Genomic DNA, 27,434 nt, shown 5'->3' with positions numbered 1-27,434 from the left:
ATTTTCTCCTCCAGCTAATTTTGCAGATCTGAGGCAAACAGGATCAAGTGACTTGCTCAGGATCACACAGCTAGTAAGTGTCTGAAAACAGATTTAAATTCATGAAGACTCATCTTTTTGACTTCAGACCCAGCACTGTATCCACCGCACCACCTAGCTGCCCCAAACATGTTTAGTTATCATTTAATCTCTCTGTGTTTCTTGATACTTATCTGAGGAATGAAGTAATGATACCTGTTCAGTCTTGCAGGGTTGTGATCAAGTCAGACAATCAGTAAATCAGTATTTATTAAGTACTTATTAAGTGCCAGGCACTGTGCTAAATGCTGGAGATATAAAGAGAGGTTTTTTGCCAGCTTTGACAGTCCTTGCTCTAGAGGAGCTGTGAATCTGATGGGGAGATGAAATGCAAACAAATGTACAGAATCACTGAGGTTCAGGGTAGAAAGAGACCTTAGAGGTCAACTATTTCAAATACTCTTGATCACGTATACAGAAATTCTTAGGCATATAGGACACACAATACTCCTAGGACAAGGGTCTCTTTTTTTCTCCATTTTACGGGTGTAGCAACTGAAGTAGACAAAAGTCGTGACAGCTAGCCAATATGTGTCAGAAAATGAACTCAAGTCTTCTTATCTCGACAGACAAATTCTCTATTCATCGTACCAACTAGCTGTCTAATGCTGCATGGTAGCATTTCATTTTTTCCTTTTTTTATTTTTTTGGATGGAAATGTTTCTGAGACAAATCACTCTCTTGTTACTTAAAAAACAAACAAACAAAACACTTAATATTCTATTGACCACTGCACAGGCAGATAAAATGACTGATTTTTATACTTAAATTAAAACGTTAACCTGTAATCTCACCCTCTTCAGACTTACTGAAAGTACCAGCAGTACAAATTTAGTTGCAGATGGTAAAATAGTGATGACTTGCACCTTATCACATGTGATTTTGATCTCTTCTGTTTAGCTTCTGTAATTTGAAAGCTTTTCATTCTGTATTGGAAATAATGAGTATTTGCTAGGACAACTTCTATTAAAAACATTGTTCCTAAGCTCTTGTATAGCAATGTTATATCTGTACTGTTCTGTGCATTGTTGTTTAGACTGTGATAATGCCCCCATTCCTATACACTTTAGTGGTTGAGATCTGTAGGATATATTGAGTTCTGTATTTGCAAATTTACAATTTGTCAACTGTCAGTCAGTGAAAGATAGTGAACTTCTGATATATAATTTTAGCCATGAGGTCATGTCTTACTACATATTTGCTAGATGCTTTAAAAAGAAAATTCCTACAGTGATATATTGGACAGTTGCTACCATTTCCTTGCATAATTTATATTGATCACAAAGTCCAGGCTCCTCAAGAATAATCCTTATGTAATTTCTGGAGGCAAAGACCTAATTTCAAATTTCCATCCTAAACTCCATTTCCACAAACAATTCTGAGTGACTCAGACATTTGTTCTATGCCTTCTGGTCAACGTAATGTTAGCTAAGTTTATGTAGATGTTTTCCATAGAGATACTAGTAGTTTCATCCTTGGATGGTAGGCATTTCTTAAGCTCTACCTGAAGATAAGACAGATAAAGAGGACATAGGCATCTACTATACCCATTTTTACCAGAAATTTAATCATTGTAAATTAGTTGCCACAACATGGAGATTAAATACGTTCAGAAAATGCCTTAGAGATAAACTAAGTCAAATGACTCAGTTGTGTAATGGAGACAGTTGGCTGTCAAAAGCAACAATGGGTTAGAATGTAAGCTTGTTTGCAATCTTATTAAGAAAGATGATGAATGATTATGAATGTCATCATCTTATAAAGCATAAAAAAGCATAGATTAAAACCAGTTTAAAGAATGCTTAAACTTGGCAATAAATCTAACTAAGCAAAATCATCCTAGGGAATTCAAGGATGAAATGGAAGAAGGAAAATTGAAATAAGAATAAAAAAATGAAAAGCTTTGGGAAAAAATTATAAATTATCATTCTCCAAAAAAGCCAGTGAGCCTTCCAGGATTGAACCCTAAAAGCATTGTTCAAAATATACTTATAGCAAAGGTAGAATTACATTTAAAACAATAAAGAAAAGAAAAGCTTCCTAATTGGATTAAGTGTACATAGAGGAGATGAAAGAATTAATGATTGAATGAGTAAATGAATGATTGAATGAATTAATGAAACATTAAGCACTTACTATGTTCAAAGCACTATATTAAGCACTGGAGATACAGATAGAAAAGGAAAACATTCCATATCAGTGCTAGAAGTGACATTTCTTAATTAGACATAATAGAGAGGGAACTCAGGGACTTTGCCATGTAAAAGATATTTAAAGAAGGGGCAGTTAGATGCAGAAACAAATCTCAGACTTTATTAATTGTAGAAAAATACAACTGAGAGAAAATCAATAACTACCTATTTATATTTTTATTCTCCAAATCTATATAAATCTTCAAAGAAGTCAACTATACTCAAATTGAGGGCATTTTCAATGAGAGAATGAATAAGGATCAAGTAGTCTTTCACAAACAATCAGTCAGGTACAACTTCACAATTAACTGAAAGATGCAGAGAAAGTAAGATCCCATTGTGCATATTGTTTGTTGATTATGAATATGTATTTGACTCTTTAGAATAAACATTTCATATAAATTCTTTTACGTCAAAGTATCTCTATCCCATAGGTCAAAGTCATTCTACAACCTTGGAAAATATAAAAATAGAAATAACCTTTTTTAATGACCTAGTCATCCCAAGCCATAGGATGAGGCATAAAATGGTACTGTGTATGCTTGACAAAGGTATTTGCTATTTTGATGTAACACTTCCAGTACCAGGTGAAAAAGGTATTCTTTGTGAATGGTCCTACTTATGGATCACTTATGTTGATTGAAACAAGCCCCACAACATTTTAGATCCTCCTAGAAGAAAACTGTCAGGACCCAAAGCATTTTGGCCTGTCTATCCATATGGGAAAGGCCAATGGATGATTTCAAGATAAATTTGGATAAGTGTCCTATGGAGCCAATCAATCAGTCTATATAGTTGGGATAGGCAAATACAAATGAACAGCCAGTTGCAACCAGAGATGGACAGAAGGAAGGGAATAAGCTGAATTGCATTTGGAAAATTGCAAAACTGGTTCAGTGATTCTAAGCTTCATGTTAAGGCAATAGCCTATCTTTTTATTACTAACATCCTACCAGTACTGCTGTATAGCATTGAGACATATATTATGATTGATTCTGTTGAAATTAAATTTATTATCAACCAGGGGACAATGGAGAGGTACATGGTAAATTTAAGCAGACTGCAACATATGAATAATAAGGAACTTTGGAGAAAAAAAGACATAAAAGCATCAAGGAGTTATCTGGTAGGAAGAAAAACTGGTTATATGGCAAGAATGAGGGATGACATGTGGACAGAGAATATATTCTACATTTCCCTCAAAATGTCAGGAGAAAAAACAAAGGATGATCTTTCTATTATATTGATTAGATCCTCTGTGGTGTACTTTGGAGAGGAAAATGGTTGGGATGCACGGGATGGGCAAGCATGAATGTATTGTGATCTACATTATTGAAGGAAACATCTGAATTGAATAGTTGAATATCTAGAGATCAAATATTTTTGGTTCCATTAAACAGATCCAACGACATCTCTTTGTCATCTGTTTATTGTTTGGTAAAGCAATGTCAGCTTGTTCTAAGAGAATATAGGAAAGTTGTTGACCTGTTTATTATGTGTCCTAAGAATTTCTATCAGTCCTTTTTCTCCTTTTTTGGAAAGAAGAGATTTTTTTTCTATAGTTGCTTTCGAAAAATAGGGACTGTGCTTGTTCATATGGTAAAGGAAATTTTAAAATATATTTTCCAAATCTTTCATGGTCAATTTTACAATTTCAAAAATGTATATTGTCAAGTGTTCAATAGGCATTCATTACTTTAAATATGTTCTTCCCATTCAAATTTAATTTCTGGTTACCAGTGTCTTAAAATATTCAACCATAGCCTTCTCTTTGGTATCTTTATGCTTGACATGCCTTGTCTTGGATAACCAAGATAATCAATATTTATTACCTCAATAGGCTACCTCCATTCAGATTTGAAGTCTTTAGCCTTTCTGTCTTTCCTTGGCTTACATTAATAATTTTATATATTTTCTTATCATTGAGGGGGAAAAAAGGATTCCAGGAGATTGAGAAGGGTGCTTAATGTGGTTTCAGTACAGCCATATAGCTTAACATTATCTTTACACATCAAATCATTAATGAAATGTTTTGGTCTTACTTTTTTATCATTATATCAATAGAATATGAGATCATTTAGGGTAAGAATTGTTCATTTTTGTCTGTGCATCTCCCATGGTCTGCCACTATACCTTTTGTAACTAAAGTGGGTGTTGAAATATCTTCATCACTAAAGTTGCTTAAGGAAATATTTTGTTTGCTAGAGTTGAGAATATTGCTGGATTATTATGAAAAAAAATGGTCACCTAAAACAACAACCACCTGAAGCTCCAGAGGTACATTAGCGGGTTCTAGACCTGACAGATTCCTGGAAGGAGGAAGGTAATAAGTGTTTATTAAATGCCTACTATTCACCATGCTCTGTGCTAAGCACTTTACACATGTCATTTCACTTGATTGACCTCGGGGACATTTTTTGGGATTCTATAGTCAGAAAAATAGTAAAGGCCCTGGGAAGAATATGGTTGGCATTGAACTTTCCAAATTCAACATCGGAAGATTTTTGTAACATTAAAGTTTTGTAATTCAAGTTTTGTAATTCAAGTATGATCTTTTGTTAAATGAGATTCTAAGTAGTAATTGGTACCACAATGTGATATACATACATTGATGAAACCTAATTAGCAGAAATTCCAAAAGACTACAGACTATACCAATGACAACACTTACATCACCTTATAACTAGCAAGATTTTGACCCTGTTGAAAGTAATTTTGACAAATAACAACATCAGTACTACAAGTAGCAGCAAAGAATGCTGATTTGAGGTTAACATTCATGGAAACACAAATACATTTGTAGAGAGGAGATGGACACTGCCATCATTACTCAACCATTGATGAATGGTTACTCCTCAAAAGTTATTGTTACTCCTCAAAAGCAGTATCTGATAATTAAACTGTCAGTTCTACAAATCTAAAATATTCTCTTTTTAGTAGGTGATAAATGTGACAAAAATATACTCTGTTGTTGCTTTCTGCATTTAATGAAAGGGCCATTTCATTTTTTAAAAATAAAAAAAAGAAAAGAAAATTTGGGAAAAAATTTAAAAAAGAAAAAAGAAAAAAAAATTCTGAGTTTGATAGCACCAGATTTTTCAGCACCAAATTGTAGCACCCAAAATCTCTCGTTCAAAAATCTGAATGTTGTATCTTTATGTCCTATTGAATGTTGTGATGTAAGAGAAGGGAAGAAAATCATTAATATTGATGAATAATATGGAAAATATTTCTATTGAGCATATTTAGTCCAAATGTCATTAAACTAATTTGGGCAATATAATCACAATGTGAAACAGCTTTTCATGAATTATAAAGCAAAAATTCTAAGGAATTGTGTCATAAATTAAAAGGAAACAATTGAAGAATGCTTTCTATCATTTTATTAAAAAAACACAGATTAACTTGAATTCACATTCAAGGTTTGGTTTGTTCGATGTTTTTTGTTTGTTTTGTTTTTGTTTAGTTTTAGTTTTAGTTTTAGGGATAAGAGTAGGACCTGTGATTTCATTGGAGTAGGATACTCCTACTGATTCAAGTCACCATCTTTTCTGCAATTCAGTTTTAGATTTACCTAGAACAATGAGAGGTTGAGTAACTTGCTTAGGATCACATAGTCAGTTTGTGAAGGACAGTACTTGAACCCATTTTCCCCCCTGACTTCAAGGCTATCTGTCTATCCACAACATCACATTGCCTTTTTTTAAAATTGTAAGAAAGTCCAGTTTTTATATTTTGTGAATCCTTTTCATCCTTTATCTTTCATATATGCCTGTGATGTTTGCTTTTGTAACTGTTTGGACTAACTTCCCTCAAGCCAAGGAAAAGGTTTAAATATTGACTCTGATTTCTGAGTTTTGTAACACCAGATAGACAATATCTTTCTGCCCTGAGTTAGATGGAGGCTATCACAAACTCTGAGTTGGAGTTGGAGGTCTGTTATGCTGGAATGCTTTGAATAGAACTGTGGTGGAGAAGAAAGCTTTTGTTTTCAATTTAAGAGAGAAATAGATAGAAGGAGACTCCACTGTATAAGAAACAAGCCAGTGAGCCAGATATATACAGCACATGTGTTTTGAATGGAGTTTGAGACTAGAGTGTTGAGTTGACTTTCTCAAGAGCCAAGCTACCTTTGCTTACAACTCTTCCCCCTCCTCCTCCCCCCTCCCCCCCACCTGCCCCAAGGTATAATTGAATTATTTCTCTACCAAAAGCCTGAGCAAAAGACAGAGAAGTGCTTCAATTTGGCTTTCTACCATTTGCTTCTCCCTTTGCCCAAACTTTCCATTTTTAAAACTCTTTTTCTAATCTGTGTAACTGAAAGTGTATTACTACAGACCCAAACAAAACAAAATTTTAGTATGTCATAATTTCTCTGTAATATACATTTGCATATCAATTTTGTCCAAATAGAGTGAAGGGCATAACTGTGGAAGATGTTAGTGACTGGCTTATATATTCAGTATAAAAATTCTTTGAAGGATAAGGCCTCTGTTCAGAATGCTAGAACTGTCTAGCTGGAGCCTGAGCAAACTGTAAGACAATTTTTTGTTTTTATTTTTGATGTCGTTCATAACTTTTAATAAACTCCAAAACAACAGAGAAAGATGAGATACATGAATCAGGATATTTGACCATACTAGAACAAACAAACAATTAAAAACTTAGCTATTGTTGAATCAAATTTAGGTGTGTCTTAGAATACAAGTGTTCAGACAAGCCTGGCCTCTAAACCCTCATTTTTCACCTGGCTGAACTATTTTGGGAATTACCTGACTAACTCCACCATGCTCCAGAAAGCTCATTATTGGGATAATCTCATTATCCTGCAAGATCTCATCAGCTTAGCTAGCTACTTGACCTTATTACTGCCCTCTGTCTCTCTGATTGGAAGGTAGGGCTATCAACTCCAAATTTCAGTTTAAAGTGGAGAGCTCACCTTAGATATCTCATCTCAGCTCACTCCACTGACTGGCCTCTTTTCCCCCTCTACTTTCTTTTGTGTGTCCTCTTCCTCCATTAAATATTAAGCTCCTTGAAGGAAGTGACTGCCTGCCTCAGGGTCTGTATTTAATAAATGTTTATTGACTATTGAAGCAAAATACAAAAACACTGTAGGCACTTCCTAAGTACCATTGCTGTGTAATAACTGATCATAGCAATAGTTTATTTATTTTTTTTTTTGTATGAGGCAACTGGGGTTAAGTGACTTGCCCAGAGTCACGCAAGTAGTGAGTATTATGTGTCTGAGGTCATATTTGAACTCAGGTCCTTTTAACTTTAAGGCCGGAGCTCTATCCATTGTACCACCTAGCTGCCCCTTAGTTTATCTTTTTTTAAAGCACTCACACAACATGTACTTAATTCAGATATGTAGGCAGGCCTCAGTGGGACTCTACCTAGCATGATTATAAACTTAAGAAATCAATATATTCAAAATTATACTAAAAAGATAGCATAGTTGCTTTCTAATATTCAGTTCTTGCCACATATATGAGGGATAATCAAATGCTTACACAAGGAAGTAGAGTGCTAATGAATAAAACAATTCTCAGTCCAGAAGGCAATGTGTATATCTCCTACCAACACTTCATCGAGGCCTAGATATGGTACAAGCATAATTGAATAGTTCTGTACCTGATGCTTTATATCTAGTTTTATCCTAACATTTCTTGTATCTCCCTTGCTGGAAAAACTTTTCACTCTGCCCCCTTCTTTTATCATAGGGGCACTTTCTCCAAATAACTAAATATATGACCAGACTCCATCTTGTCAATGGCAAAGCCATGGACCTTTCCCCTCTGAACTGTCACAAATCAGAAATAACTTGTACTTAAAAATAATCTATGCCTATTATTTGGAATGAAACAATCCACACAATTAATCACACACACACACACACACACACACACACACGAAAATGCTAACCTAAAGGCTTATTTTCATCAGATCCAGTAAGTCAATATTTATATCTCCACTATCTGGACAAATGCAGAGAACTCACACATTTCTATGTAAATCAGAAAAGTAGGGGTTTAATTTTTATCATTCCCAATAAGAAAAATCTATACAAATAACAAGCTGGTCCTATAGTATTTAGTCTCTGAATATGATCAATTCTACCTAAAAATCTTTATTTATAATCTTAATAAATAATAATATGACATATAACATGGTAAAAATAATATTATATAATGTATGATATAACACATATTTTAACAAGGGAACAATTTTAAGTGACCTGAAAAGGAACCAATTCTCAGAACATAGAGAATAGAGTAGACTATTACCATCACCTTTGCATCTTTTTTTTTAATAGGGCTTTAAATTAATTTTTAAAAAATGGATGTCAACTTCTAAATTTCTGAGGATCAAAATCATCTTTGGAAAAGAAATAGTGAAGGTATAAATTGCCAGACATTTTTGAATGCAAGAAACAAAATGCTAAAAAAAAAAGAAACAAATTGATTCTCATGTTTAAATCTTTGAAATGAAGAAGAAAGATATGATAAAATCTAACCTAATTCTTTGTTGTTCACAAAACCATATAGAGATTTTTTTTTCCCTGTAGAATTATCAGAATACTCAAGTGAAAGCTTAAAATATAAACTATGTAACACAGAGCAAACATTGTACAAATAGCTGGATTGGTCAAAAGTATATCACCTGGTCAGAAGAGCTGGGAGTTAGTAAAAAATATCAAAGCAGAGAGAGAATCCAAAATGTTACTGAAGAAAGCATTCTTGTGATACTTGAAATGGGAATAATTGTAGACATGAAGTCTATCTCTGATTCCATACCTGAAATCTGACATAGATTGTCTGCTACTATTGATATAGTCTCTAAGAACCCAGTGTCTACTCCATGTCAAGGTGTAAGATGATTATGGCTGTTGTTATTGTTGTTGCTTCATAATTTGCTATGACTATAAAATTCACTGGGGCAGTGAGGTGGTGCAGGCTTGGAATCAGGAAGACTCATCATCATGACTTCAATTATCGCCTTAGACACTTACTAATTGAGTGATTCTGGGCAAGTCATTTAATCCTGTTTGCCTTAGTTCCTCATCTGTAAAATGATCTGGAAAAAGAAATGGCAAATTGCTCTAGCATCTTTGCCAAGAAAACCCCAAATGAAGTCACGAAGAGTCAGAGATGACTGAACAACAAGAACAAATAAAATTCATCAAGTGTCTAGCCTACTCAGGATATGCCTTTGCATAGTTTACTTTTACTGGTGCTTGGAAAGCTGACTCAGTCCATTTCTGAGGCAATATTCAAAGTCTCTTTAGGATGTGAGAATTATTATTGTTACTACCAGTAAACAGTTTGTATTTCTCTAGGGAAAATTGCTTTCTTCACACAGTCCTGTGAAATCAGTAGAATACAATTCCCCTCTGTCTGACAGAAAAGAAAACTGAGGCTCAGAAAAATTAAGTGACTTGCTCATACTCACACATTAGTTAAGTTTCCTAGCAGGTAGTCAAACTTGGGTTTATTGAGTAATCTTTTGTAGAAGGTTCCATGCATATGGAATAAAAACTGTTCAAAAAATTTAGGTTAAAATTTTGGTATTAATATAGTGGTACACCTGAGAAAGTAAAAGAATAGAATGAAGGCCTCTAGTAACCAGCTAGGTTGTGTTGGAGTTGGCTAAACAGGCTAGCTTAGGGGTGGAGAACCTGCGGCCTCCAGGGCACATGTGGCCTGCTAGGTCCTTAGCAGTAGCCCTTTGACTGAATCCAAACTTCACAAAACAAATCCCCTTAATAAAAGGATTTATTTTGTAAAATTTGCACTCAGTCAAAAGGCCACACCCAAGGACCTAGAGGGCCATATGTGGCCTAGAGGATGCTATCTGATGGTTAAATTTTCAGTGTGAGCATTCAAACCTTAGAAATCAGCAAATGCTGTAAATCGGGATTTTATTGTTTTGTGGATTGTCTTGACTTAAATTGTTAATAATGCACATTAAACTTAGTATGCCTGGCATTTGAGGGGGACATGGGGGTAGGGGAGAGCCAGTGTTAAAACTTTTCCAGCACACTCTTTAATGAAATGATTATAAATACTATGAATCATAAATTAATTTTTCTCTATTTTCTTATGTGCATACTATGATTAAATTCTAGAATTTCTTTCTTTTCATGTTGAACAGGGCATATAGGAACATTTACTGAAATCAAGGAGTATAGAAACTGAAAGAAAAAAAAAGTTTAGGAACCCCTTTTATACATGAAGCCATTTCTGTTTTCTTCTATCTACTGTTGCTTTCCTCTCAGAAATTACTTTTTCTACATTTTATATATAGTTATGTGTGTGCATGTATGTGTGTGTGTGTGTGTGTGTGTGATTTCTGCTACTATACTAGGGCAAAATTAGATGGCTCAATGGTTAGAGTAAGGACTAGATGTTAGATAGACCTAGGTTCAAATTCTATCTCAAACACTTACTAGATGAGTAACTTTAGGCAAGTCACTTAAACTCTATGTACTTTGATTTCTTCTGCAAAATTGGGATAATGAAAGTAATTACCTCATAGGGCTGTTGTGAAGACCAAATGTAGTTAATATATGTAAAGTACTTTGCGAACTTTAAAAAGCTATAAAAGTGCTTTTTCTTGTTGGTCATTGTTTTTCAGTCATACCTGACTCTTCATGCCCCAATTTTGGGCTTTTCTTGGCAAAGATAATGGAGTGGTTTGTCATTTCCTTCTCCAGCTAATTTTACAGATGAAGAACTGAGAGAAACAGGGTTAAATGACTTGCCTAGGGTCTCACACCTAGTAAATGTCTGATAAATGCTTTTTGATTTATAATATTCTTATTTTTTCCTTGAGGCCAGGAACTGTTTTACTTTTTTCTATGTATCCCCAGTGTTTGGTACAATTCTTGGCTCATAGAAAGTACTTAATAAATGTTTGCTTATTGATTTATTCTGCAGGAGTATTGAAGTATGAACTTTATTATTTTTTAAAAGGTAGCTCACTCAAATATATTGATAATTCAGTCACATTTCTTTGCTCTAAGTTGTAGAAAAATTTTGTATTTTCTGAGATTTCTTTGGCTTTTGTTAGGCTACAGAGGAACATAAAATGAAGTTTTTTTTTTCCTTCATATTTCATTATCAGGCTAATTCCAGCTCTGTAAGAGTTTAAACTTGTTTGTACAGCAAGGCACATATGCCAAGATATTAGATATAGCTGCCTATTTTTTTCCCCTTGGTTTACCTGGATATCCCATTCCAGCATTTCAGCCCCACCCAATCAGCATCTGAGCATGCTGCTGATGGAAAATGACTTACAGCCTGCTAAACATCCTCATGGATGAATACACACACAAACACACACACACACACACACACACACACAAACACTCACACACATGCATGCTTGCATAAAATGTTTTTTAGCTGTCAGCTGAGAGCTACCAGTCAGGAAAAAAGAAAGAGCTACCTGAAAGGAAAGGGGATGAGGATGATGATTCAGCTGCTCTGAATTACATTCATTTTTCTCACCCTACTAGTCTTCTGGACTAAATCTCCCTCATTACATTAGTACTATGTAGGGAAATACTGAGAAAAATAGAAACATTTGTCAACATTCTAGCAAGGTATCTGAACTTAAAAGATCACCTAGGACATTTAAGGCTCAACAGACATTTTAATTCAATTTAACAAATTTTTATTAGGCTCCTAGTACAGAGAAAGTACTCTGTTAGGAACTGGGATAAAAAAAAAGATGAAAAATAGCACACAATCACTGCTTTTAGCAAGGGGGAAGCAACACATGCACTAATAGTGATAATCCAAGTTAGGCTACGATAAGTAAATAAGACAGAGGGAATGAGGGGGGAAAAAAAGGGAATGGGTTCAGGGCCTAGAGGTTATGACTGTGAAAAAGAGATAGTGCAAGAGCATTTCTCTGGGAGACATGGAAAAAATGTAAATTGTGGTCAGAGGTAGGAGACTGGAAATTGTGTATCGATTATAAAATGTCTGTACCTGAAATATCCCTTCAAATGTTTGTCACTAAGTCAGACACATGGGATTCCTAAATAATGATGGCTCATATTTACAGTGAATATTAAGTTTAAAGAAAAAAGGAACTTCATTCTACAAGGTAGGTAGTAAGAATATTATCATAACCATTATTTTACAGGTGAAAAAACTGACAACTCTCCAAGTGAAATGGCAATCCCAAATTCTCATAGCTATAAGTATCAGAGGCAGAATTTGAACTTATATCTAGCATTATTCCCACCATACCACACTGTGTCTCCTATACCATACCGCCACAGGTCACATAAATTCTGCTTAATCAGAGTCATCGGAAAATCCTGAATCAAGTATATTTTTGGTACTGTGAGCTTGTAAGGATGGTTTTGGCAAGACATTGTATCTCTCATGTCACTTTTACTAATAATACTTAAAAATATATATCCAGAATAAAGAAAGTACATTTATGTTTAACTACAGATTACCAATAGTCAATGGAAAGTCAAAAAAGTTATATCAGAAGTGTGTTAAATTGTTAGAAAACTTGAACATTTCAAGCAAAACCAAAAACTTTGACATAAAAAATGAATTTAACATAAATTCATCACAGATACCTGGTCAGTTGTAATATCTATTGATAATGACCATGGTGACAGGAAACTATAGACAAAATGTTTATAAAATATTTAAGTGTATTCAAGTTTTATTTGCCATAATATATTTGTCTTTTTTTCTAAAATTAAACAGCTTCTCAGTAAGTGTTACTTTGCTTCAATTCAACTATAGAAATTCTCAATTTTTTTTACGTTATTCCACATTCTTCAACACTAAGCAATTAATAGAAATCTATCTCATGAATCAAATCTGAAGATTCTCAGACATCCCTTAGTCAAAATCTTGGTAAAGGAACTCAAGAAGGACAGATGTTTCATGAGCAACAATGGTAACTCCATTTCCACCCCATCATTCCTGCAGAAATTTTGCTATCATTATTTATCTTTTGCTTCACTTTTAGACATAAGGTGGTAAGCTACAATTGTCTCAGATCTTGAGATTATAAACTCTTACATTCAAGTGTTTTTCCAAAGAGAAGGAAATTATTAAGAAGTGTAGAATATTTCTTTCCCCTTACAACTGGTTTCATGTTTCTGTCTAAATATAAGCAGGTCTCATAATGAAGGAACACCTTAGCTTAAGTGACCTCAGAAAAGTGCAACTATATATTATACTCCCAGCCTGATAATAGAGTTCAGTTTCTGACTAGCAGTGTTTTGAAAACCAGGAAGAAAAAAAGCAATAGGACTTTGTAGAACTTAAATATATAATATAATACAATATATATATTATATATTATATATATATATCAATGTATATCACAATGAACTCTTGAGTTTCATAGTTTAATTCCCCCTTCCCTTACAATTATATCCACTCATCATCTTTTTGGAATGATACATTCCCAATACATTATGATGGATGTGTATTTTTTTTAAACCTACAACAGTTATCATTGCAGCATGCATTTTCTCTAGACAGAAGTGATCATTAATATTCTATATAAATCTGTGAAAATATACCATTTCTAACGTGTTATTGCAATTACTAATCATAACATATTGGTGGGTAAAAATATATATGTTTCAGAACTATCTTCAGAGACATTCTATGGGAAGAAATACAGGTATTGGAATAAAAAAGAGTTAAGAGTTGAGATTGTGATTTTTGTCTTCCTCAAAACAGTGTTGACCTATCTAGAAGCAGAATAATTCCTCCATGGGAAATCACCTGAAATTTGGGAGTGCCATGATCTGGCAATGATGTTAGGTTTAGATCCTAGTCTTTCTATAATACATCTAAATTATGCATTATATATATGTACATATTCATATAGATAATATACACATATATATGCATTTATTTGTGTATATATGCATATATATGTATATATGTGTGTGTGTGTGTGTGTGCATATATGTATGTGTTCTAGAGCTTTAGAAAATTCCCCAGCCTGGGTTCTTGTAAGAATTTTAAATTTTATTTTATTTTTACCAGAGCCTAAATCTGTTTCTTTATAAACATCTTAAAACAAAGGATACAATGATCGTTATATAGTATCTTCTTCTAAATTTCACTGGTTACCTCTTAGTCTTTTTTAAGAGGTGGTATCAATTACCATTACTTCACCGAGGAGGGAGGGGTCCAGGCACATGAGATGGCAAAGTCATAGGATACCAGAAAAGATTGGAGGTGTTTCTCTTTTACATCCATAATTTTTTTTTGCAGCCAAAAATAAGGTTTATTGAAGATTCACCATATTAGCTAGACTCTTAAGGAATCTGAGCATCTATGGGCTATTGGCTAGATTCTAAGAATCAGAGCCTTTTACATCCATAATTAAGGATGGCAGATTCTTTCAGTCAAAAGCAGGCATTTGGAGTTGGTTGTGTACCTCCTGTTATGTAGAACTTTTGACTTTAAATTCCAATTCCAGTTTCTGGCTTTCAGTTCAAGCCTTGGGACTTAACATTCCTATTGTTGTTGCTCAGTCATTTCAATAGAGTCTGACTCTTCATGACCCCATTTGGGGTTTTCTTGGCAAAGATACTGGAGTGGTTTGCCATTTCCTTCTCTAGCTTATTTTATAGATGAGGAAACTGAGGCAAGCAGGGTTAAGTGTTTGAGGACATTTTTAATTTAGCTCTTCCTGACTTCAGGCTTGGTGCTCTATTCACTGAGCCATTTAGATGTCAAAATATTCCTAAGAAACTCTTATTATTGGATAAAAAAGCTTTACACCTGGAGCTCTACCTGTTTTCAACTCCTTGAATAATAAGCCTTTCCCAAGATAATCTCATTACTTCTAATCTCAAGCCTTGAAACCATCTCCCTCAGCCTACTTTCCCCTTTGGTTGGTGGGCTGTGAGTGGAGTACCAAACTCATTGCAAAGCCTTACTTTGGGAAGGGCAGAAATTACCCTTTAGCTCACTTTGGTTTGAATCTGCCACTCTATCTGGTTTCAACTCAATGTCACAAGATGCCTCCTGGTGTTCTACGCACACATTTTCCAGTCTTCTTTTGTGTATTATCTTTTCCCATTTGGTTTTAAGCTCCTTGAGATTAGCTACTGCTTAGTACAGTGCCTGGCATGTAGTAGGTGCTTAAAAAAATGTTTATTGTATAAAATTCAATTGAAAAATGTTAAATTTGGAATCAGTAAGACCTGAGTTCAAATTTGGCTTCAGACACATACTGGCTATGGGATCCTGAACAAGTTAACTCGATTTGTTTCAGTTTCCTCATCTGTTAAATAGAAATAGTATTAGCACCTACCTCCCAGGATTGTTGTTGAGGATGAAAGGAGATAATATTTGTAAAGCACTTACTACAGTGCTTGACACATAGTAGGTGCTTAACAAATGCATTAAAACACAAAACAAATCTAATGTGGTCTTTAGTAATAGTGTAGATAAGGCTTTGCTCACATGCCTTCTGATTTCCTCTTTCCTCATGAGGTGATTTCCCTTATGGCTTAGAGGTTGCCAATATCACTGCCTCAGCTGAGAATCTAGCAAATGATTTCAATGATTCCTCTTTCTTTGTCTTGTCTCTGTCCATTACCTTTCCTATTCCAGTAGCTTCTTAGGTTGGTTATTGGGTTTAGGGTGATTAGTATGCAGAAAAAGAATAGTAGCAGAGAGATCTGGGAATATGGTATAGTTCATGTTATTGGTAGATGTCAGGAGCAGAAAGATAAGATCTCATAGAATGGAGGAGGATTGAAAGTACACTTTACTTTGCTTACAAGTTGAATCTGAATTGGATTTCTACTGACTAAAAAGCATACTTAATTAGTCTACAATTCTTGAGTATCTACCATGTACTAAGAATTATAAGAGCTGCCAAGCAGAGATATAAAAGGAACAACTGCCTCTCTAGTACACATAATAATTTGGGCAATAGAAAAATAGAAAAGACAATACATTTATAAAGATTTACATTCAACAAAATAAGCAAATATTCATGGAGTGTTTTCCTAATATGTAACTATGCATAGTGAGTATATATAAGCCTACATACAATCTATATAAGGGATGGAAAGACTTTCAAATTTTATATATACAATATCTAGATAATAGCATCTATTACACTTGAAGGTTTGCAAAGCACTTTACAAAAATTATCTCATTTGATTCTCACAACATTCATGGGAGGTGAGTGATATTATTGTCTACATTTTTAAAATGAGGAAAATTATGCAAACAGATGATGAATAATAGATACATGAATGACTAGATACATAGTTGAATTGAAAATTAAAATCATAGTTTTCCAAATATCTCCCTTAAAATACTAACAAATACCAACTGATATCACATTTTGATGGGTCCAACAGAATTTTAAGTACACAATATTTGCTTTTCAGTAAAAAATAGTGAGAAGATACAGTGATATCTATAATTTACAATAAAATTGAAATACATACACACACATATATATTCCAAGTTGCTAATCCTATCAACTACCAAATCCAAAGGATTTGTGGAATCATCATTTCTACTTTATCATTTAATACTAATAACAATGTTCCAACTTTCTATATTGACTTCTACCCAACCAACCTAAAATATTTTGATGTAGATGATGATAATTTATAAGAATTATAATCCAACTACTTCTATTTAAGATAATTATTATACTCAAATTGCCCCCCCCCCCAACCTGGACAAAAACCAAAACCAAAAAAAAAAAAAAAACAAAAAAACCGAAACAGACCATTTCATGAATAGACTCCTTATAAAGCCAGTCTTCTGAAAATTTTATTCTATTGGTCACAAAGTAATAAAGGAAATGTATTGGAAGACCTTTCCCAAACTGATCATGAGGTGGGGAGTGAAGGGAACAAGCCAGGAGAAAGACTGTTCAAATTTGTCCTATTGAGCCTGAATTATTTAGGCTTCTCTTAATGTACTAAAGATAGAACAATATTGAAAGATAACATGATAAATGTGTGCATTCTAATTCAAATAGGTTATATGGTGCCTGTTAATATTTATAACTATAAAACTGGATGAGAGTTTATTGTGCTACATTAAAAAAATCTACAAATTATATTCACTTTTGAAGGAATTATTAAATTGGATTTTAAATTAATCTTCTTTTGTTCCAACTTCTAATTCGGCTTATAAGGAATGATTAAATACTTTGTTCTATTTCACACATAACTTAGTATTCTTTATCAGAGGTGAGCAATTACAATGGAGTACTCTAAGAACAAGTGCCCATCTGCCTGACAAAGAGAGCCAAATATTGGGGCTTTCTAACTCTGCATTGAAGAAGTATTTTTTAATTACTTTTGTGCTTACTTTTACCATGTATCAACTTAAGAAAATTCAGTATTTCTAAATTGTATCATGTAATTATTTAAATTTGTGTACTTTATAAATTCATATTTAGAAAGATTATTCAGGCCAGATGATATACAAAAGGTCCTTTAGTCAACAACCTCATTCTGCAGATAAGACAATTCAAGCTCAGATAAATTGAGATTTGCTTGTCTAGTTAGTGGCAGATTTATAACTTGAACCCACTACTTTTGATTCCAAGTTCTATATTGTTCTCACTGCTATTTGGATCCTTAATTCAGACAATCTGAAACTCAAGGAGATATTATATTTTGAAGTATTTACAATGTTTAATTTAAGAATCATCAAGTATTTAAAATAGATTCTTAGTTTCCAATATGTGTGTGTGCATACACACATATACATACACACATACGTATATATAGCTGCATGAGAGTGTGTGTGTACACACACACACTCCTACAAACACACACACACAGAAAAAAACACAAACACACCTTTCCCCTACCAGTTAAATTTAAGAAGAATAGATGATCTTTAAATTGACACTTGCCAAAATATTCTGACTAAAATACCTCTCTTACTTGCTACAAATTAAATTGCTCTCTATAACTAAGACGATTGCTATTTTCTCCCTGCCCTGACCCCTGATATGTCTATAAAACAAGTCTTTTAAAAGTATTAACTTCATTCTTTGTTTCCTGGAGAGGAGACTGGCACACAGAGATCATCCCAGAGTCACTGTTAAGTATGGGGTGTTCTTGTGGTTTATGTTGTGTTTTCCTGGAAAATGAGCTATTAAGAGATTGTGATAGAATGATGTTATCTTCCTAGTTTAGCAGAATCTACACAAGCTTACAATAGGCATCTTGCCATCTCTCAATTCCTCAATCTGCCAAAAAATCCAGGCTAGAGATTATTCTCCTGACATCACTACCAAGTAGCAAGTAAGCAACCATATGCTAGGTACCGATTGCTACAGTGCAATATTAATTCCCCCCATAGCTCAAAAAACCTTATTCTCTTAACCTCAGTATAAAACAAGTCTTTATTTAGCTGTTCTCTCCAAAAGCATGCTCTCCCTGAATGCTAAATTCAACTGCTATATCTTTATACTCAGGTATCTAGAAACTGATGTTAAGGAGATTTTTAGACCAGTAAAACCTAGTATTCTCTTGTTTCATGATTTGAGAACTACCTAAGGAGATAGGTGATATGGTAGTTCAAAAATCTCTTAACTATTCAGCCAAAAATTCAACTACAAACCCAATGGACTTGAACAAGGTAAAGACAATAGAGATCATTGGCAAAAGTCCCTGATTAATGCTAAAATAAGAACTAAATGTTTTCATATTGAGTCAAATAGTTCAAGTGACCTTCCTCAGGTCATTTAGTAAACTAGGTTAGAACCTTACTCATGTTCTTCCAGTACCACACTGTAATAATTGCCTACAGAATAAATGACATTTTCAAAATGTTTCTCCTTTGGATATTACTACCTGATGTCAAAAAAATATGTAAGTCATATTCACTGTGAAACTGTATAATGAATGTGATTTAGTAATGCAGATAATTTAAATATTTGACCTGCTGCTCCTAATATGTTATCCCTAAAAAGTTCTAATTTTACCCATTCCCCTTTCATCATTCTTTTAAAGGTTACAGAAACAAACAGCCATTCTGTGGGTAAGAAATAAGCAATATTTTATTATAGAACACTACCAAGTAATGAGATATACTTAATAAAAAAGTAATTAGAGCTGCAACCCAGCTGATATATTTTATACATTTTTTTCTTTTCCTCTGTGATTTAAAACCTCAGAGGTAGTTTTCATCACTGCTCTATTAAATAGGTCTGGTATTTAAATAATAATTCTGTAGTTACTAATTTGAAACTACTTAAAATGTCAAAAGTTTCCAGGCTTCAATCACTTTCCAAATTATTGCACTGAAAGTACTCATTAACTGGAACATAAACAGGATCATTTTTACCTCCTGTTTTATGCCACTTTTCCAATTTTATTACTAGAGTAACAGTTTCTCATGAACCATGAAGGGAATTCATTGTGAAAAAACAAAAGGCATGCTCTATTTCTCTCCAGAATATTGGTTTTACTACAGTTACCTATGACTATGCCAATGTGAAAAGATTACTATGTATTATGTGATGATGCACTTGTATCTACCAGAAGTCCAGTAAACATTGGAAATACAGTATTTCAGCTGTCTTGTGATTTATCCAAAATTCTTCATTTTAAAAATGGGTTTCCTATGGGATGCTATGCTAATTTTTGGTAGTTCCATTCTAGCAATTCATTTGCATTTAGGGGAGAAAAATAATATGAATGAATTCAAAATATTGAAAATGGAACAAGCAACTCACCTCCTGACAGAGATGATGAATGTAGAATCCAGAAAGAGACATACACTTGTAGATATGGCTGATGTAAGCATTTGTTTTATAGGTTACATAGATAGATATGGAGGGATTTCATTCCTTTGCAAAAGAAATTTGGGGTGTAATGGGAGAGACAGAATATAGAAAAAATGTCACTTGCAAAATAAAAAAAAATACTATCACAATAAATAATTAAATAAAAAGGTATCATAAAATAACTGGACAAGGGAAAAAGAGTTACATAACTAACACCTCAATGAAGGCAGAATTAACAGCTAAATGCTAGAAAAGTTTATATTTTAGGACCATAATATCTACAGTGCTCCTGTTTGAAGCATTCAAATCAAAGGTATTCTTTAAAAAAATATCACATGAAAGGATTTTACATGTACCAAGTACATCCATCAATGGTCATAAAGCAGCTGTGAGGAAGAGTCTGAAAGTGCAATTTCCACAAAACTAATACATGATTACATCTATAATTTCTCAGGTTAGAATAAGAACCATATTTATCTCATATACTTGTCTTTTCTCACCAACTTTTAGTACTTCAAAATTTCTATATTTACATTTTCAACCCTCATAGTTTTGATCAGAGACAAAAAGAGTTTCTAAGTTTATTCTTTTATTTGAAATGTATGTTTTCTTACTTAAAATGCGTTTCCTTAACATCAGCTTTCTACTTAACCCACTGTTGCTCAGAATCAACTAAAGTTTGCATTTCTAATATAAGTAATGAAAATGTACACAATTCTCAAAAATTTACTAAGATTTCTGAGGTTGTTTTTTTTTCCTAAGTGAAAAGTGAAAAGAGGAAGGAGACATTTATTTCCCCTCTAGTCTTCTTCTAATTACTTAATGTGGTGAATTTTTTTTAACATATCACTGTTCACTTTTTTTTTGTTTTTGTTTGTTTTTGGTGATAGAACTGATGATTAACTGCTTACTAGATTGAAGTTCTATGGTTGATAATGTGTGTTTCTGAAAGCACAAATTGAGTAATAAGCTAAGACCATTATCCCTACATGGTATACAAAGATGTCTTTGCCCCAAGCTGTTTCACTGTCTGAATAAGTAAATTAACTTATCCAGGACCCATCATTACCTAACTATATTGGTTGAGTCATATTTAACTCTTCTTGAAACAATTTGAGGATTCTACAGAAAATAAACTATGATGACAAAAGAAGATCAAAACTATACAAACATTTATTAGCAAAATAATGACTAAATAAAAGTGATATTATCCAGCACTTTATATAATATATAAATGTCTTAAGATAGAGACATTTATATATTCCCTCAGTAAAATCTTCAAGCACATTGGAATACTTGAAATTAATATATGGTTAGTGGACATAACTGATTTGTTTTGCTTTCTTACCTTTTCTACTGTTTTTTATCTCTTATGTGGGTATTTATACTTAAAAGTTTTAGAAGGGAAAATGAAGAAAAGTAAGAGGACTATCACATAATGATTACATGGATTAACTGTTAGTTAACTTCAAGCTTTCAGGCACTTCCCTAGTCGTCTACTACAGCATATGATAAATCATATTACTCTATTACCAATTTGGGAAATTAATTATTCTAAAGAAGAGAAATTTTAAGTTAGAGAAAGAGAAGACATTCAAGAAAACTGTCATTTGATAATAAAGACTAATTTTCACAAACTGAGGTGAACATCATATAATTAAATGATTTTACAAGGAACACAATCAATATGCTTTACTGTATCAGCATGTTAGAGATTGCTTTGTATCGGTTAAACTTCATTGAAACATATTCAATGGACCAGCTTTAGGTATTTTGTCTTGCTAGAATTGTGTCATATTTTCTACTACTTAAATAAGTGAGTCTGGGGCTCTGAATTGTGTATTGACACACTTTTATTTCTGATGAAATTTAATCCAAGTCATTAATAACATTCATAATGTACAAATATTCACAAACTCAGAACTTCCCTAGATGATGATCCATTACTGAAATAGTTTCTACAGTGAAATTATAATTCTACGAAATATTTTTAAAAGTATTAAACCCTTCTGAAATGTGTTGTAAGCATTTTTTCCTGTATAAAATAATGCAATAAAAGTAGCAATGTAGGCAAAATGTAATTGATGGGAACTTAGAAATACAATCTTAAATTCAATTCTATACAAATATAGTTTTTAGATTTTTAAAACAACTGTACATGCATGACCTACTTTTTCAACAACAAGAAAACCAATACCAAGTAGATTATTCATTAATCATCAATTTTAAGTATCTAGGATAACAAATATTTTCAACCTAATTAGTGTTTATTGAGAAGTCTTAAATTTTAAGATTTAAATTGTGTCTCCTTGGTTTTAAATAGGATATTCATATTCACATCTCATCCTGATAGTCAACCTTATCATAACAAAAATGTCTAGTTCTCAACACTACTGTGCATACATATATATTTGGATGGATGAATGAATGTATACATACACATGTGAATATACATATATGTTAGACCTGTGCTTTAGATTAAATTGGTATTATAACTCCAGCTGAGGAAAGTTTTTCTACTAATGAAGATTAATATCTTTTTTTTTTTACTGAAACTTAGAGTCCTAGTTATGTTGGCCATTGACAGTTTAATGACTTTCCTAGGGTCCCATAGTCTGTGTCTAAGAGAAAACTTGAACCAAAGAATTCTTGACATTGTTTGCCTCTCTATCCACTACGCCACAATGCCTCTCTTTAAATCTAACAGAAATTTAAATCATCCTCATGATGGGGCGAACTGCTAATAGAACATATTATTACTAGACATAACAATAGACCAAATAGTAGTGATAGATATTAATCAATGATTTTTCCATTGAACTATTTTATTCTTCCAGTATCTACAATGCATTCTTTCTCTACTTAGGAGGTAAGACAGGAACAATCTTAATCTTTAGAAAGGAGTTAAAGAATGATGACTAGTTTCAAAATACATGTTAGGTGTTAACTCCTTTCTTCAAACTCTATCAGATAATATTTGTTGTTGACAAAGATGGACATGGATCAGAAGGGTTGTGATCTCTTTAATAAGTAGAATAGCTACAGAATCCTCTATCACAACTTCCGGAATTTTGACCCTGGATGCAGGGTTTTTCTATAAACTATAATCCTCCAGTTCTAGCCAAAGTAACTTTCCCAGATAATAGAAATCAATAGACATGGCTAAGAATAAAAAAAAAAAGTTTAAAAGAGAAGACCCATTAGTTGGTTCATTACTTTTGCATTATCAGTTATAACAGTGAAGTTAAAACAATCTATTAAACATATTTCATCTTGAAATGACAGAATAAACAGAGCAATTCAGAACAATAAGGAAGACATATTGATGTGGTGTTTTCAAAACATAGAATGCACTTTTTTTTCAATTGGCAAATTTCTACCCCCCAAAAAAATCTTTTTAACTTAAATTGTTCCTCTAAATTAATTGGATCAGTTTATATTTAAAATGAAATATTAAAATAAAAAGTATTAATGAAACTTTTGCCCCTTACCCCTATGACATTATTTCTTATGACCCAGTTTCACTTAGCCATAGGCTATTTTGGAGAACGATTGATATACTGAGGGAGAAAGAGCTGTAAATACAGTGAGAAAAAAATGTGTTCACAAAGAGAAAAGCAAAGTATTTTCAGAGGAACTTTCCTTGATGCTTTATAGCTAAATATGTGCATATAAAACCATATTTGCTTGGTGTGTTTTTACAATCTGCTATTAAGTAGATAGATATATGTACACATTACACACCTGCTCATAATGTCACACCTGGCCCATGTTCTATGTATGCCTCTGCAATAGACACCCTTGTATACACACATTTATGCATGTATACACGTACATATGCATGCATATATGAATATCATCAAGGCAAGTCTCTGTGGGGAGATATAGATGCATATGAGTTCATGTATGTATGTATATATATATATGGAAGAATGAATCAATGGGGGGGATAGCATGAGTAGACTGTCATCCAGGGGTGTCTTCACACCCATCCCACACTATACACTTACTAATGCATGCATATATAATTATACACATGCACAAAGGCATGTATATATGTATGTATATGTGTATATGTATGTAGATCTATTTTCCCATGGCTTTCAAAGAGCTGTATGTATACTATTCAATTTAACAAACTTTGTAAAAATGCGCTATATGAATGTCAATATATATAGATAGCCCTCTTTATGACTGATTTTTAAGCATTATGTGGAAGGATTATTTAACTTTTTAAATAATCCCCACCCCCAAAGAAACATTTTACAGGTTTTTAAAGTGTCTATTTTTTTTGAAAAATTCTATTCTTGTTGGTAAAACATTATTATTATTATACCAATAGAAACCCTCAACTATTGCTCACTAAACATTCTTTTATTATTTCAAAAAAAGTTTTTGAACTTAATCTTCAGATGTCTATGCATTTTAAACTTTTTCATTGACCCAAATAAATCACCATCAAAATGTTCACGATAAAAAACTAAAATAAAATAAAAATAGTCCAAATGAACTGATCTACAATGTCCTGACAAATATACTTATCACAATCACTACTACAAATAAAGTAGAAATGAAATGAATGAGAATTACTATGTTCACTATTTCTAGTTATAATAATATCTCTTTAACTATGATATTAAATAGTAGCATTCCTAGTGCTATAACAACTCTTATTTCAACCAGATGTACATGGCGACTAAATAGTTCAGACTTTGATTATTAGAGTTATTTTATAAGTTTCAACAGTTAGACTTATTACAACACCCTTAAGGACATTGAAACCCAGGTAAAGAAATTTCTAAGAAATTTTCTCTTTCTGAGAAAAAAAATACTCTCTCTCACTTTCTTTCTCTCAATAGCCAGGAGACACCTATCCTAAGCAAGTTTTTGGCCATATTCATCTTCAATCCTGTCCTCTACATATTGAAATTTGAGAAAAGCAGATTCTTTTATACAAGAATTCTTATGGTGGGGAGAGGTGAGAGAGAAGGGAGAGAGAGAGAGACAGGGAGAGAGAGAGAGAGAGAGAGAATTCACTTTATTGTTTTCTGTGTCTTGTGCTCTTGTATAGTTTTTAGTAAAAAAGAGAAAAACAAAGGTAATCATTTGTCAATACAGTCTAATCACATCTCTATAAGGCAAGGCAGGATGGTGCTTCAAAGCAAATTCTACTTCTTTAAAGGGAAAAACTATTTTTGAAGTCATGTTTCTTAAATTGTAAGAGTGACCTCTAGTGCCTTACTTCTCTGTTATACTTCGGCAGTTCTATGCTGCAATGTTTTGCTTTTTTTTTTTTTATCAATTCATTTAGTTTTTAATACACCATGCTATGATAACCAACGTTCTACCCAAGTATCATAGTCATGTGTAAATCATTGCAGTTTTCCAGGATTGGAGTACTCCCAGAATTAAATTAGAACCTTACAAAATGTCTTGGAAGTTGCCTACAGGGTTAAGTGTTCATTTTTTGCCCTGATATATACACTAGAACACTGAATGAGCTACCATTACTGAATGACAACACAAGATCATTGTGGTAATATCATATAAGTGATTGTCTTGTGTTCAGAATTTCATTTATGCTTCTCCCCTTACCACACCTCCACAAGGTCTTAAGTATTGTGAAATGGTGAGTTACTACAAACTTCCTAGTTAACTGTTTAGTTGTTTTCTCCAAACTGTCCCCCAGCTATACTGCAGTCATGTAATTCCTCAGCATTTCTACTAGCACTTTCTTGAAAGGGCCAATAACTCACATATTTGGGGGGAGAGTGGGAGAGGAGGATGGGAGTCAGGATTTCAAAGAAGAAATGATTGTATTTTATCATTTTAAGCTTTGAGCAAATTGATCATGAAAATCCTACTCTTTGAGATTATTAACATTTCATTAAGAAAGGAGATATTCTGATTACTTTGGGCTGCAAACCATTTTTTAAAACAACAATCCAGATCAACTTTTTATAAATTATGATAAAATATTAACCCATTTAGTTCTGCCAAGTTTTTCTGAGAAGTATCTTTAGATTAGATTCACAGTGCTGTTGTTTAAATAGTGGAGCTTATTAGGTGTTTATAGAGTCCAAACATGCACACACAAATCACTCATAAACAAGGTTCTTAATGACAGATTTAAAAAGTACATCCAAAAGATGTAATTTTCATCAAAGTCTAAATCATCGGCTACATTTCTTTCTCTTATGTTTAAAAAAAAAAACTTTCTACTACTAGAAATAAGACCCCATGTCTCAGGTACACCTGTGTAGCCAACAGAGCTCAATCTCCAATGTTTGGGTTTTCCTGAACTATACAATATGTATTCTTCTGAACTATAACAATAAATCAGTTCTTAGAGTACCACTGTTATTCTAAAGATGCACAGAGATACTAGTATACAAAATTATAACCTCCTAACATCCTAGCTGATGCAGTATACTATAAAGTCTGCCAGTTCTTTTCTGTTGGACATAATTCCTACAAAATGCAATAGTCCTCAAAAGGAATAAATGAAGACATTTGCATACTAGTCTCTGGTTAAGATGCTAATTTCAGATTTTACTAGAACTTGAGGTTTTTCAATGGATATACAGAGGAGACAGAGTAAATATCATGCCTACAGACAAAAAGTAAAAAATAATACAGTGTATATTTTAGAAAAGAGAACTGGTGGGGGTGGGGGTGGTGATGGTTGTAAACATAGATTTCTTTTTCAGGGTTACCACTTAAACAGAAGCTTTAGAAGAATGATTTGCTTTTTTCCCCCAGAACATATTCTGAAATTCTAGTCAAAATAATAATAAAAATAGTAATTAAGAAAAAATAGTAAACCCCAAAGTTTTCGGATAGCCTGAAGTTTTAAAAATCATTTGTTTTACTTACGTGCATTTTCTGCTACTACTAGGCTCCAATTTTGAATAGATAACAGAAACAGGAGCTTGAGGAAGGCTTCAGTGACAGAATCCATATTCATTGAGGCACCCAAAGAACCAGAGTATTAGGAGGCAGCTGCTCTCTTCAGTCCTATTTTTGTTCCTCTTCTCTCTGCCTCCGTCGTCCTCGTCTCTCTCCCTCTCCTTTTTTTTCTTTCTCTCTCACTAAAGGCTTCTCAGAGCCCAGACTCCTCAGTCAAATGCACCCTGCATCCTCTCAAACATGCATACACACCTCCAAACCTGCTCCCCATCCCCTACCCCTCCCTAACAGCAGCAATCCCTGAAGAGCAGCAGAAAAAATCTCTCTTCCAATTTCTCAGAATCACTCAGGGCTAAACTGCTAGACTACTCTGTACAGCTTGGTTACTGAAGCTTCATGTTCATAATGTGTCCTGGACACCCCTTGTGGTGACAGGTAGGAAATGTGAGTTTATGATGAAAG

At 33.3% G+C, this 27,434-nt stretch overlaps 1 protein-coding gene across 1 annotated transcript in view; it reads right to left on the bottom strand.

Moving 5' to 3' along the window:
• Window positions 1-27,027, bottom strand: part of LOC114052343 (contactin-associated protein-like 4) — a 587,798-nt gene extending 560,771 nt beyond the window's left edge. The window contains exon 1 of the mRNA XM_027874897.1: window positions 26,940-27,027. Coding sequence (XP_027730698.1) covers window positions 26,940-27,024 — 85 coding nt within the window. The 5' untranslated portion in view covers window positions 27,025-27,027. The remainder of the gene's footprint in view (window positions 1-26,939) is intronic.
• Window positions 27,028-27,434: the final 407 nt, after the last annotated feature.

This window comes from Vombatus ursinus, unplaced genomic scaffold, assembly GCF_900497805.2.
Source record: "Vombatus ursinus unplaced genomic scaffold, bare-nosed wombat genome assembly UNPS02014807.1, whole genome shotgun sequence".
Taxonomy (NCBI): Eukaryota; Metazoa; Chordata; class Mammalia; order Diprotodontia; family Vombatidae; genus Vombatus; species Vombatus ursinus.
This window is presented reverse-complemented; position numbering and strand designations above follow the sequence as displayed.